Raw genomic sequence first — 14,735 nt, 5'->3', positions numbered from 1 at the left:
CTGAAATAAGATGGCTAGACTTCCTTTGAGAGAGCTGTTTCTATAGCAACCCATAGCTGGAGGAGTAGAAATGCAGACCCAAGCAGCTGAGAGTGACCAAATGCCCCCCCCCCCCCTTAATCTTTTCCCATTCATTCACATACACACACACATTATACAATCGAGCTGTGTGTCGGTGGCTCCTGGCAGGTCAATGTTAAGAATGTAATGGCAATACAGTTTCACCAAGGGGCAATGAACAGGCAGTGATGATACCATTAATGTTCAGTAACTCAATATTAATTGTAACTGTAATAATAAAAGTAAAAATGATACATTTAGAAGATTTATAATATATTAAAGAGGAAGGATTCTTCTCTAATGCGTCTAGGTTTAATTAAAAACATCAACGAGTGATTATTGCTTTTACCTTGACTTACAGCAGCAGCGTGCTACATTAGTCGGTTTTCCTATTTCACAGCATTCAGCGTGTACGAGAGCATTTGATGAGACAGAAGGGAACATGGAGAAAGGTGAGAATGAGTGGGCTGTACAGGGAGGAGAGCTGCAGGCCCTTGGCGGCATATCAGAGGACATGGTGAAGAAAGACGAATCGCACCGCGCTGACAGGGAGAGAGACACAAACGCACACACGGAGCTCACACAAGCAGCACAGTCAGAGCACTCTAACCCTTGTAGGCTCATAAGCAGACAGCATTGTGATTCCCCTTCTATGATAATCCAGTTGAGTCGAACATTAAAGCTCAATATGAAGTTTGAGGGAAGAGATGGGCTGGGTTGGAAACATTTTTTATTGCGGTTATTAAATTGACTTCTCCTGTCACAGATGTTTTATTAAATTAGGCTCAAGACATTTCCAGAAGGTGGGAGCTGTTATTGCTTTTCTTTGTTGATCTGCAGTGTTAAATATTCAGTTTGCCATTTGTAGTATTTTGCAACTGGAAAAGCAGGACATCCTGAAAAGAAACAATACTTAGCAGCGAAATTCATGCATTTGGTGCTGAAATGTACAAAAATTCATAAAATTTTGGTACACATGATGAAATACTTTAACTAAGCCTGGGTCTGTATTTCGAAAAAACAAAAACTTAGAAATTACTCAGTTTTCTGATAAACGTTTTTTATACTTTTTATACAGTATATATAATTATATCTTAAATACAGATATAACAGATATAATAGACAACAGTGTTAGTATTCAAATACAAGTATATGATACAGTTCATGCATGAATTAACTTTAGTACCACTGCAATGAATGAAGGCTAGACTACAATTTTATTTATTTTTTTATGAACACATTTTTCCACCTCCGGCCTTCAGGCCCCATGTGTGATACTTATCTACTTATATATTGCAAAGTAAAGACCCTACAATAATATAGAGAAAACCCCAACAATCAGATGACCCTCTACATTAGGCGACAGCGAGAAGGAAAGACGTCCTTTTAACAGGTAGAAACCTCCTACAGGACGAGGGATATGGGACAAGGAAGAATACCCATTTCGGTTCAAAGTAAAAATTTAACCTGACCATCAGCTGGACGTCCTCTGTTGGTAGTGTAGCAAAGAGGCTAATAAAACCAATAAAAACCATGGGTGTGTACCTACAACACTAGCAGAACTAACACACACACACACTGTGCATACAGTCTTATATTTGAGGAGCACACAGACAATTAGAACGCAGTCTTTAGTAATTCTTAATGTTTGTCTACCCTAGATTGAAATTTGATTTCAATCACTGAAATTGTGAAACAGTGGCAATTGATAATTCAACCAGTGAGAAGAGTTGAACTGTCATCTCTGTGATTTAAAGAGACAAGTGAAGCTGGCAGGGTCATTTGTCATTGTATGTCCTGGTTTTAAAAAAGTAAAGAGGAAACACGCATTGAATATTGACACGCTCTGCTTCCACAAACATTTACAGGAGAGGTGTTTAATTTAGACAGCACAAGGACAGAGCAGGAGAACACACAGAAACCATAAATAAATCAGTAAATTGTAGTAGCTCCATTTGGTTAACAAGGAGAAATGTATTACCCAGCACCATATCCATTCTGAATGTGAGTAACTTTCTTAGCCAGGAATTAGCTTAAACTCCTCCCAGTAGCACCTATTTTGTTTCCTGCACATTTTTGTCCTTTAAATGTGTGGAAAAATGGTATTCCCCTGTGCCTTGAGCTACCATATACAAGCCTTTAATAGCACCCATTGAAGCGTGTGACAGATACAGGTGTTTCTATCACAGCAAGGATATTATAGCTGCGGTTTCTCTGTTTCTGTTTGCTTTTTATATGATTATGATTATTAGTCCTCCTCTACAGGACTTGAAATTCAACTCTTTGTCACACACCAGTCCAGGCTGAAACACTTGGATGATTAACGCAGAGCCTATACACACAGCTGGGGTGGCAGTCATGTAGCACCTCCTCTACTGTCTCACAATCAAAAACATGCTCCGTGTGGTGGAACTACCAGATTCCTCCAGTAGATTAGAGACTGCTCTGCCTAATGGGGCATTGCAGGGTATTGAAGTGTAATGACCTTTCCTGACTGCACCCCAAGCATCTCTGGATGCAGATTTATCACCAGCATTCCTGTGGCTATTCCTTCAGCATCTGTCAAGCTAGCTATTGAATTTTCCAGATTGTCCATGAAGGTAGCAGCGCCAAATGAGCCAACACACTGGTGATCAAGCCTTCCGATAAAAGTGTTCCAGTATTTATAGTGTGCTTTAATATTTGTCACAGCAATGGTTTAAAAGCATTTAAAGGTTATGAAATCATCACAAGAGAAGCAGTGTTTGCAAGCTTTGCACCTGCCGTTGTTGTTAACCACACATGCATCTACAATAGGAAACAACAGCAGGCCAATTTGAAATACTAATAGAAGCAGAGGGAGCAGCAACGGTGAGCTGTTAAATTAATAACTCATCAGGGGTTTGGTATGTACACTATAAGCTAGAAGTACTCACTGGTCTGCTTTCACACTCATATGAACCTGAGTGACATCATATTCTTAATCTGTAGGGTTTAATATGATGTGGGCCCCGCCCTTTGCAACTGTAAAAGCTTCAATTCTTCAGGGAAGTGTGTTTATAGGAATGCTCCCAGAAGCACATTTGTGAGGTCAGGAAATGACATTGACATTGGACTCTGTGCAGGCCAGTCAAGTGCTTCCACACCAAACTCTCATCCATGTCTTTGTGGACCTTGCTTTTTGTACTGGTGCACAGTCATGTTGGAACAGGAAGCAGCCATACTCACAGAGCTGGAATGCTGAACCATTAGGAGTTCCTTTCAGTGGAACTAAGGCAGAGAGGTTGCGCAGGTCATCTGCTAATCGGAAGGTTGGTGGTTCAGTTCCTGGTTGCTCCCAGTCTGCATGCCAAATATCCTTTGGGAAGATATTAACCCCAAGTTCTACAAATGTTAGATAAAAAGCAGTCACTTAGAAAAAGCATAGAAAAAAGTGCTTGTGTGAATGGTACCTGGTGACTAAAGTCATTGTGTCGGCCACTACATCTGCTTTACATATCTGTGTATGTGATGTTTTCTTTTGGGATGTGTGAAAGGGAATCATTGAGCCATCAGCAGATGTGATGCTGAGCTTGACTCTGTGTCCTCCCTGAAGTGACTCCATGGTTGATTTTTAAAACATACAGCGACAGAGATAAACCTCTCTGCAGCACCGTGTACACATCACACTTAAACTGCAGCCTTTCTCCAAGGCTCAGTATATCACTGCAGTATGTGTGTTGAATGGGTCTGAGTGTTGTGGAGGGAAATGATTTTTCCCGTCTCTCTGAAGAATGGCTGAAGTGATTTTTTTTTAAACTTCATTTTATTCTTTGCTTTGATTGACAAGCTTGCAGTTTTGGGGCCCCCAGAGTCTCTCAGTTGGAAATAATTTCAGATTGGGGAGGGGGCCGATCTGAGGTGCGTTTGATGTTCGATGTTGAAGGCAGTTTGATGGTCATGTAAGTCGAAGCGCATGCATCTGTCTGCATTCTGATGAGGCTCAAGCTCCCCACACCTCTTCAGGTTACTGCTCGACTCAACAGTCTGCTCTCTTTTCTTTAACTTGAGGCCTGAGAACAAAATCAAGTTTAGGAGGACTGTATACAGTTGTGTACATGTATTTCAATGATTTTCTTTTTTAAACATGTCAGACCCCTGTATGGAGCTCAGTGTTTTACCAGTTGAAATAATCCTTCTTTTTATCCTATACCTGTCTGGAAAAAAAGCAATTTAACTTCTACCTTTAAGAAAACCTCTTCTGATTGGCTGCCTCTTTGTAAATAGGTTTGTAGAGATGTTGCGAGCCAAGAGTAGAAAAAAACCCTGAGCCTGAGCTTTTTGGCTTACAGAGATCACTTGTACTTACACTGGCCTTATTTTTTTATCCATGTTTAATATAAGCCACTGTTCTAACTGTGCATGTGTATGAAAGGAAATAGATAAAAGCATAATAGATTCCCTTTAAACCAAAAATGTGTGTGGGTCTGCTGTTCTCCGATTCTGTGTTGCTCACGCTGTCTGCTTCCATCCCTAGACACTCATCCCTCAGCCCGATAGAAAGCAGCAGCCTCCTCTCCTGTTTCCTCTTTGAGCCAAGGTTTACAAATTCACTCTGATTTACAAGGTCATAAAACGCACCTCCTCCTCCTCCCCCTGCTTCAATCAGCCTCGCCAGCTCAGGCAGTTATTTTATAACTCCCCGAGCACGTGCTCCTGTTCAAGGCCGCCGCAATCGATGTGCTCCCTGGTTTCACGTTGCATATCACACGCGCTCTGAAACCTACACATATACGTACAGTACGGACGGGCGCCCATCACCCTGCTCGCCCAAATGCACGCAGGCTGTCAGAGGGGGAAGACTTTGAGCCTGCTCTAAAGTCATAACTTCTTTGTAATTCACAGCGTGCTGACAGCTGAGATAGGATCATGAATAGAAGTTGACATAACATCATTACAGGAAAGCAAAGCCAAGGAAATCCACGATAAATCAAAAAAAATGTTGATCCACTTTGCAGTCACGCTCCTCTAGCTCGTCGTTGTTTTTGTAATGTTCTTCATGCTCTAGAAGACATCTGGATAGTAAGTACAAAGCTGAGTGTGGCCTGAAGGGCCGCAGCAGTCGACTGCGTATTCATCCTCCGCATACAATCAGGGTTACTGGAGCAGTCCCCATTTATTAAAAAGAAAGAAGCTCACATCCTGCTGCCTTCAGACTTCTTCCTTCTATTGTGTGTGGATTTTTTTTTTTAGTTGCATATTTGCAAATCACTCTTACAGATGACGCAACCTGTCGCACACTTATTTTACAGCACGTATACTCACCCATGCTTCCTGGAATGGCAAACAGCGAAGTAACCGCTGGGACATCACATATCAGTTTGGTGTTTTGAAGCTGAGCATGATGTGACTGTGAAGACCAGGGACAGTGCGCGACTGTAAGCTGACAGCTTGGCGTTAACACTTTAATACTGTAGGCTTGCACTACAGGATTTTTCCTGGTTTTTAACTCTAATGGGGACCATCAGCTACAAAATTTAGACAAACTGAATTGATTATGCACTTATCAAGAACGTGAGAGCCATTGCGTCACCCCCTGCTAGCCGTTAGAAACAATGCACGGTTAAGGCAGTTAGCTTTGGTTTCACAGTTCATACAGACAGTTAAACCATGATTTAGTCACGCAGGAGCTATCACTGTTGCACATTGACTTGCTGAACACACTGTGACACTTGGTGCATTTGAGGGGTTTTTTGAATTTTATTGTGTTTTACAGTCTTGCTGTTGTGTAAAAGTTGCAAGAGTCGTTTTTTTATTATAGGGTTTGTTGGTCATAAAAAAAGACGTGACTGCCAACCGACTGCAGTAATATTCAGAGTATTAGTTTATGAACATAACATCAAAAACTCTGCTTTTAAAGTAATCCCAGCTCTTTTAGTCAGTCAGTGCACCATAAACTGATGTAAAAGTAAAAAATATGTTGCATATGTACATAATTAAAATATTGATGTGAATCACCAGACTGCATTAGACGTATTTCGGTTATTGCTTTAAATAAGACAAACTTGTAAAATATCAGAGTTATAGACCAGCAGTTTATTTGCTCGTCTTTTTTTCCTTAGCGTCTTCTGAGCTCCTGCAGCATCGCGTTAGAGTTTCAACGCTGTTCTGCTTGCTCTTCAGATACCTACCAGTAACCTTGATTAGTAAAGACCTTCTCACTCACTCCCTCTCACACTCACACAGGCACGCACACAAATCCTGGCTCAGCCCTCCTGAGTGAGGAGATTACAGGATAGTGATTTCACCTTCTAATTAGGACTTCATCTCACACACACACACACACACACACACAGAGGCTGCTTTAGTTACAGCAGGCTGGCTGGAGGCATCTGATAGCCAGGCCTCCAGGGACCCTGACGAGCGACTACCTGAAATTTAACCCCCAAAAGGAAGTACTGTGGGAGACACACACACACACACACACACACACACACACACACACACACACACACACACACACACACACACACACACACACACACACACACACACACACACACACAACAGCACAGAGCAGGAACAGATCCTGGAGGTAGAACAGATTCAAAGGCAGGCTCGTGTGTAGGATATCTGATTTATACTTTTAACAACAGTGAAGCCTTGCCTCTCTATGAGTGTTAAAGCTCTTGTAAACAATAATGTTCCATTATAGAAGTGTGTGTGTGTGTGTGTGTGTGTGTGTGTGTGTGTGTGTGTGTGTGTGTGTGTGTGTGTGTGTGTGTGTGTGTGTGTGTGTGTGTGTGTGTGTGTGTGTGTGTGTGCGCACACATACATACTGGTAATTGTGGCTTCACATCACGATGGAGAAGAGTGGCAGCTTTCATCTTACTGCCTCCCTGAAGGGTTCTACCTTAAGAGCGCTCAGCTGCACTGTACCCCGCTCCCACAGGGCTCAGTGCTTAGAAGGCACAGGATACAGTTAAAAACATATTTTGCACTTCAGTTCAGCATTTTATGTTCGAGTGTTGCTGGGTTATACAACAGTTATGTCCTTGTTTTTAAAAGTCGAACACCTGCTGCGGGTTTCTCTGTGGGAGAAACTTAAATATGATAGCCTAAATAAGGAATAATGTGCAGAACCATGTCAAAAGCAAGTCCAGAAAACTTTTGACTGGGAGTTTTTAAAGAGCCCATTTTTCTAATTCACATGTTGCCGTGTCTTCTGTTCATCATTAGCTAACACATGTCCTTTTGAGACCTTTTGCATATCTAAATCTGCAAACAACAATCTGATGTGGCTTAGTGACAGTTGGGAGGAAGAGCTTCCTTTTTAACAGGAAGAGATCTTTAACAAGGCTTAGGGATGATCTACCACGACACCTTTGTGGGCTGCATGTCCCTCTACTTGACATTAGTTTGTAGAGAGGCATGCATCTGATGTCAGCTGGTAGACTTCTATTGCTCTGAATGAACTGAGAAAATTCAGTTCAGTTTTATTAATGTAGCACTGAATCACAGCAACAGTATGCTTTACACTGAAAGGTAAAGAGCCTGCAGTAGTCCAGAGAAAACCCCAACAATCAGACAAGCCCCCCCTCCCCCAAACAAGCACTTGGCTACACTGGGAAGGAAAAACTCCCTTTTAACATGAAGAGGCTCCGAAGAGAGGCAGTAACTGATTAAATGCAAAGTAATGTATAAACACAGAGAGTGAAAACCACTTTGAATGCTGTTTATTGTGAGGCGGCACTGCTTCCTGTCATATCCGTCCTCTCTTCAAACCTGTGTGAAATACCTCCAAACCGCAAACTCTTTGTGCTGTCTGTTTGATTCAAAATAACAGGTGTGAAATGTCACCAACCAAACAGTTAAACCTCGTTCCAGTGTGGAGAATCTGCAGTTCAGGCTCGCTTTAACATCTGCAAGTATGGCTGCAAGTTGCTTAACTAATTACCGAAAAAGGAGCTGATATATCTCAACTTGCAGTGCCTAGTATTTGTCTCAAGTTAAAATAAAAAAATTGTCCTACATTTACCACAATGCAATTGGATAGCTGTAGCTGTTTGTCTTTAAAACTCCTTTCCCCCATTGTAAAATTGCTAAAAAGAAGAAAAAAAAAGTAACAACACTGGCAAAAACACAGGGGAACTATGTGTTTGTCTGTTATCAGTAGACGCCCCTTTAAATTAGATTAGATTGTTTTTCTATCCATGTTTCACATTTGACCTGATAATCAGTTTGTCAGCATTCCTGTGCAGTAGAAACAGGCCAGGCATGACTTTAAGTGTAAAAGTAGCAGGATTACTTGGTTTTGGGTCTTCTTCTTTAGGAGCATAACAGATCAGGTAGACTTTACTAACAACAGATACTGTGTGCACCGATGCTCCTTTTACAGTGCTATTTTTAGCTGAGCCCACCACTCAAGCCAGATGGTCTGTCGAGTAGCCTGAACAAAAGTTCACCAGGACACGAAATGAAATACTGATACTGATCCCCTCAAACAGAAATTGCTATTCAAAGAGCTTTTGCAGGAGAGGAGATTTTGTCTCTAAATTATACCAGTTTAACCTAAAAAGGTTGACGTTTGAATGCTGCTTTGAACCTAATTTAAATTGATCTGCTTCATTTCCTCCCCATTTGTTTTTTAGGACAAGAAGAAGTACCTGGACATCATTCACAGCTACATGGAGGTTCACGGCACAGTACACGGCACCAGCACCGTGCACCTCCCGGGCTACGTTAAGAACCACGGCATCCTTAGCGGCCGAGACCTTCAATTCCTCCTGAGAGAAACGAAGGTGAGAGATCCTCACTTTAAATTGTCTAACATGGAAAAATGAGCCTTGAGGGAAATAAAAGTACATGGCTGCAGTTCTTACTAGGTGGCTGTAAAAGCCACAGATCAACTCCCACACTTTGCCACACTGACATTTTTTTAAATAATGAAGAAATTGTAGCGAGGCTTACCTGCAGTATATCGAAGAAACGCTGTATCTTTATTTACTAACCTTGGACTTTTTGATGCGCCGTGACTACAAAATCACCTCTGAATGTTTTTCTTCTTGCTTTATATTTAGTCTGCTTGTCAAAAGAAATTGAAAAAAGAAATATTGAAGCACATATCAGTGCTACAAAAATAAATCTACAGGCAAGTTGGAGTAAATATGTGATTCTTCTGAGACTTATTGGAGGTTTGGGTGGAAAAAATGTCTTTATGTGAATAGAGGTCTTCTTCTGAAAGAGCCTTGAGCCAAGTGGCTGTGCTTTCTCTGACCCTGGCCGTTCACAGAGGTACTTCCCCATTCATACTCCAACCACTCGCACTGACAAAGACAACTACATGGCAAAGTGTTGTGTAGAGCAAGCTCTTCAGAGGCAGTGACGTATGAGAGGCAGGTTTCTAGGTTTTTACGAATGTATGCATGGCTGCTAAACATACAACACTTTGTTTTACACCTATTAAAACAAACACTTGTAGGTAAAAATAATAAATAATTCCCAGAAGCTGCAGTCCCCTCTTGTTGTAAAAGCAGTTGCTTTATATCTATAATTAGCTGTCCGCTTTAGTTCTTTCAAGGCTTAAAGTTAAACATTATTAGAGTTATTGCAGCTTTGTGCAGGTTCATCTTTGATATACAATGTATGTTTTAAACTAGACAGTTTTACCACCGGATTGATTTATCTTGGGACACATTCATTACACAAACATACCTGTTGCCCTAGAAGTCTGCTAAAGGTCAGGACACTGCTTCTCACTTGAGCCTAAACCCTGATAGTGTCCATAACTGCCACACAGAACAGAAATACAAGGAGAAGAAGCAGAAATCGATTTCCTGTGAGGTCTGCCATGACCTGTCATGGTTTTGCTAAGACTGCACGGTCATGAGGGGAGGTGTTCTGAACGGTCTGTGGACCCACTTTGAAAACGTATCCAAAAAATTCCCACCGAGCTGCAAACTTCTAAAGAGCTACAGAATGAAAATGACAAGATCCTCACATAGCTGACAGCAACATCCGCTGGAGGTGCAAACTGGCACTAATTCAGCTAAGAATCTCTCTGGCTTCAGTCTTCATCCCTTTCAGGAAAAAATGAGGTGAGGGGAGGCTTCGATTTTCTTTAGCCTCTGAAACTAGATACTTTCAGGCAAGGGAGGGACATCAGAGCGAGACGGCCACAGCTCACGATACAGTCAGTTATAGAAAAAAAGATGGATATATATCTAAACCTCTTTGTCCTTAGCAGAGCTGCAGAGTTGCTTTAGCCATAAAACATTAGTGATTCTGTCCTGAGCACCTGAAACCAAGGATCCGGTGATGTTCGAGGCACCGAGGCACAGAAAGACAACGATGCATTCTGCAGTGGAGCGGATCATTAAAGACTGAAGGCAAACAACGCTCCACCAACAGTGCAGTGAATTATGATTTGCTGGAGCGAGAGCTTTATTAGCAAAGTCTGGCAGGTAAACACACAACAGAACCGGGATATAATATAAACCTCCATATCTTCTCATTACATGCGTTCCTGGCTGGAAACCCATCGGGGAACGGCCAATTAAATCGCACAAAACCAGACATTTCTCCGGCATTCTTGTTTAAGAGTTTACAAGCAACACGTTTACTCTTACCTGCGAGCAGACTGCCTCAGCTAATTGGCCTCGTGAGGTTTAGCTTTAAAAGTGCTCCCGCGTTGAGGCGCTTTTGCGAATATGTTGCCTTGTGACATTTGAAGGAAGGGGGGAGGTTGTTCAAGCTCCAAATTCCCTGAAATAAACTGTGACGTGCTGCGCTCTATCAGGTGAATAGCGTGGATGATCAAACCGCTGACATGCAGCAAAACGTTGCTGCGTCATGTTGCAGACTGACAGAGTCAGAGGTTTTTGATGTTTTTCTCTCTGCCTTCTCACATCCGTCTCACAGGCCTGTCTAACTCAACCTGTTAGATTCTCTTGCTTCTGTTTTTCCACCTTCTGCACACACCATGCTTTCAACAACCAATTTATGCTACTGTATGCAGTGTGCGCAAAATAAGAAATGGTGTTAGTATGGTAATGGTGTTTGTCTTGCTCCACCGTTAATGCCGCTGTAATCAGCATAAAGGGAAAACTCAAACATCCCATGGCAGGTGCTGGGATTAGAAATATCATGAACAAACAGCCTAATTAACTCGCTGGGTCATTACACTCAGAAGCCACCGTGTTTTTAAGCCCTGCGTGGCAACGGCAGAAATCTGATGTTGTTCCAGCACGTTTTGCATGACAACTTTCACTCCAGATACCTCGTTAGCTTAAATTTACATGCTAGACAAAGGTGCAGATAGCAGCTTCTTCTCCTTTGTATATGATCTTGATCTGGCGTTGAGTTCTGCAAGTTACTAAGAGATTGTGGAAGTTGTAGCACCTGTGAGTGTTCAGGTCTTTTGGCTAATAGCTGCTCACTGTTCCAGGGAAAGACAGTCGAAATAATCAGAAATGCAAAACACCTGCTGCTACTGTGGCTAAGAACTAAGACGCTATTGTTGCATGAGATAATGTTGGAAAGTTCAGGTGATGTCTGACATTTGACAGACACCGTAATGTAAAGAAGAACACATTAAACATCATTTATAGAGCACTTTGGTTTCCACGGACAAATTTCACCTCTTGTATTTTTCTGATTTTGTTTTTTATGCAAATTAACCGATCTGACCACCAACAATACTGAATATACAATGAATATACAGTGATATAAAGATGGTAGAATAATACTGTTTCACCTCAGACACACAGCTAGATGCAGCTTCGAGTCGAATGACTGACCCAATCTCTCTGAATTGATCACCTCGGATGTGATCCTTACTCTGCCAGAACGAGTTCAAACTGCCCCACAGACGAATATCCTGAAATTCGTACAAAAGCGTGCGAGACAGCATCAACTCCTGGATCAAACTATGAAATTCTCCCTACTGTCGCCGTCTCCTGAGGACCCCAAAGTGCTTTACACACCCAGTCATCTACCCATTCACACACTGGTGGAGGCAAGCTACAGTTGTAGCCACAGCTGCAGACTGACAGAAGCGAGGCTGCCATATCACGCCATCGGCCCTTCTGGCCATCACCAGTAGGCGGTAGGTGAAGTGTCTTGCCCAAGGACACAACGACCGAGACTGTCCGAGCCGGGGCTCGAACCGGCAACCTTCCGATTACAAGGCGAACTCCCAACTCTTCAGCCAGATTAGTGTTTAGAAGCATCAGGACCAGCTCACCATCGCTTGATGTTGACTCCAGTTTAATCATAGTGCATTTTTGGGTGGATTTTGGCAAAACTTTAGTAAAATCGCAACTGTTTCGATGTTATACGACAAATTTGCATCAAAAATCTTCAATGTGCTCAGTGCATAAAGGTGTTAGCCGAAAGCTCAGGCTGATCTAAAGTGTCCGTTAGTCTCCATTTCATCCACTATGTTTCTGTGTGATGTCAAAGAGAGCAGATACTTTAATTCCTGACTAAATTCTAAGAGTAGAACATTTATTTGATCATAAGAGTTTAACTTTTAGTGTGTGAGCGCGTCACATTTATTAGTAAAAAAAAATCCCCTCCCTCCGCCCTCAAACCACATCTGCAAGGTGATACATGATATTTTCATATCTATATAACTTCTTATATGCACAGTCTCACTTTCACTCACCCGTTCAAACTGTTTTTCTGATCATTTTGTCAAGGCTTGCAAAAAACCCTGAGGACGTTTATGCTGCTGCTTCTGAAAGTGTTTAAAACAAACAAGCCAAAAAAAAAAAAAAACTGGTAAAGGAAGTGATCTTTGATATTTAATAACTACAGGTAACTTGTACTACAGTAACTGCTGTTCTTCCCTACAACATTTAAGTGCTTTCAGAGACGGCTACTGGTATTTAAAAAAAACTATTCTTGGCCCTCATTAATATTTTTAGTAAAATGCAGCTGACATATATGAAATCCAAGGTTTATTTATTTAAGGAAAATATGCATATGTATACCAATGAAATCCATTAAATTTGACCAGATTCTAGTTGAATCTAAAGTTTTTGAATGTACTTGCGTTTACAGAACATTTACATGTAGTCAGGTTGCTTAAAGGCAAAGTTTTGAGGCTCCAGTGATTACACTACAGGATGTTCACACAACAAAAACACATTTTTCATTAACAGCATACACACAAAAAATACACAATTATTGTAAAAAAAAAAAATCAACAGAAATCAATCATATTTTATTCATTCAATATCAATATTTTATCATGAGCGCATAGTTACTGAGCAATCATTTCTATTAAGTAAGAAAGTACTCATGGTAAAATGTGATTGATTTCTGTTGATTATTTTTACAATAATTGTATATTTTGTACAGTTGCTGTTACAGACTCCCGCATTGCCCTCATGCATATTTGACTGTTAGCACTGATGCTACTTTTTTCCTTCAGATGTTCTGCAGATAATCATTAGTTGCATCCCTCGACTTTAACGCTGAGCGATGAGAGCAGAAATGAAATCTTCTCGTGTCGTAGGTGTGTGTCCTTTGCATGAGTAAGGCAGGATGTTTCCTCAGGGGTCCAAATCGATAGCAGCTTTCATGTGGAGAGCTGCATGGTGTTGAAGTCAGCCTGTCCATGACCACGGGACTCCAGAGCCGTTGTAAACTAATGATGAGATTGTGGGTCAGTGCTATAAACTTGTTTTTGTTTTTTAAATCCATTCACATCTAGCTACAATCAATTTGCAAGCGTTAGTCATAAACTCCCACCTGAGTTATTCAGTGTGTTTATCTCAGCTCTTCTCCCCTCTGGGTCCTCTCCCTACAAGTACCAGCCGACTGGTTTGCAGCTTTCAGGAGCCTTTGCATGCATGCGATTAAAGAACGCACGTGCTTTGCTGCCACCTGTTGGCAGAAATATTTCAGTAACACTCACAGCTGAAAGAGCAGAATTCACTCCACAGGTCTGATTATTCATGTGACTACAGGCATACCTCATGACACAGCGCTGCATTGTGCACTTAAAGAAAGCGTGTGTATGTAACACCGACTCAAACACACAGATAAGCCATTGTGTCAGCCAGCTGGCTCCACTCAATAAGCCACTCAGCTGGCACCCGGCCTCCCCTCTCAGTTTCTCGATTGCTGTCTCACTACTCATGCAGGCGAGCTCCACAAATATTTGCTTTCTTTCCACTCAGGAGAAGAAAAATTGCTTCTAGAACCCTCCACCCGTTTTCACTGTTTACTGAAATAAATGTTTGGGATTCTGGCTAAGCACAAACAGTGGAGACACTATACCGTAGCATAAACACCCAGAAACTTCCAGAGTCCCGGTCGGCCGTCAGGTTTTGTGGAATGTCACAGTTTTACTTTCAGTGCTGAGAAGCCACTCGTTCCTTGTACAGAGCCTTCTTTTTTTTGTTTAATATGGAAAACTACATGTTTACTACATGGTGGTGGAAAATTGTCAGACGCCACCTTTGAGCAAGCACATGGCGACAGCAGGAAGGAAAACCGCTTTTTTAACAGAAAGAAACCTCCAGCAGAACCAGGCTTAGAGGTTTGAGTAGAAAAATTACGTATTTCTGTGTTAGTAATGGCTAATGTGGTGCCAAACAAGCCGAAGAAACACCTAAAAGACATAAACCTTGGTTTAAATGAGTCGTTTCAGAGCTGAAAGGCGGTTCTAAGGTGTCTTTGCCAGTTTCCATGATCGTTTACTATCT

General features: G+C 41.7%; 1 protein-coding gene across 2 annotated transcripts in view; it reads left to right on the top strand.

The window, feature by feature from the left end:
- The window catches only part of mgat5 (alpha-1,6-mannosylglycoprotein 6-beta-N-acetylglucosaminyltransferase), a 106,256-nt gene that overhangs the window by 83,287 nt on the left and 8,234 nt on the right, over positions 1-14,735 (top strand). For both annotated transcript variants that reach the window (XM_085398796.1, XM_085398795.1), the window contains exon 12: positions 8,670-8,819. In XM_085398796.1, coding sequence (XP_085254922.1) covers positions 8,670-8,819 — 150 coding nt within the window. The remainder of the gene's footprint in view (positions 1-8,669; positions 8,820-14,735) is intronic.

Source organism: Rhamphochromis longiceps, linkage group LG23 (assembly GCF_057381845.1).
Source record: "Rhamphochromis longiceps isolate RC_006_pf linkage group LG23, R_longiceps_female_GT1.1, whole genome shotgun sequence".
Lineage (NCBI taxonomy): Eukaryota > Metazoa > Chordata > Actinopteri > Cichliformes > Cichlidae > Rhamphochromis > Rhamphochromis longiceps.
Note: the sequence above shows the minus strand (reverse complement) of the source record. Positions and strands in the feature narration are given on the sequence as shown.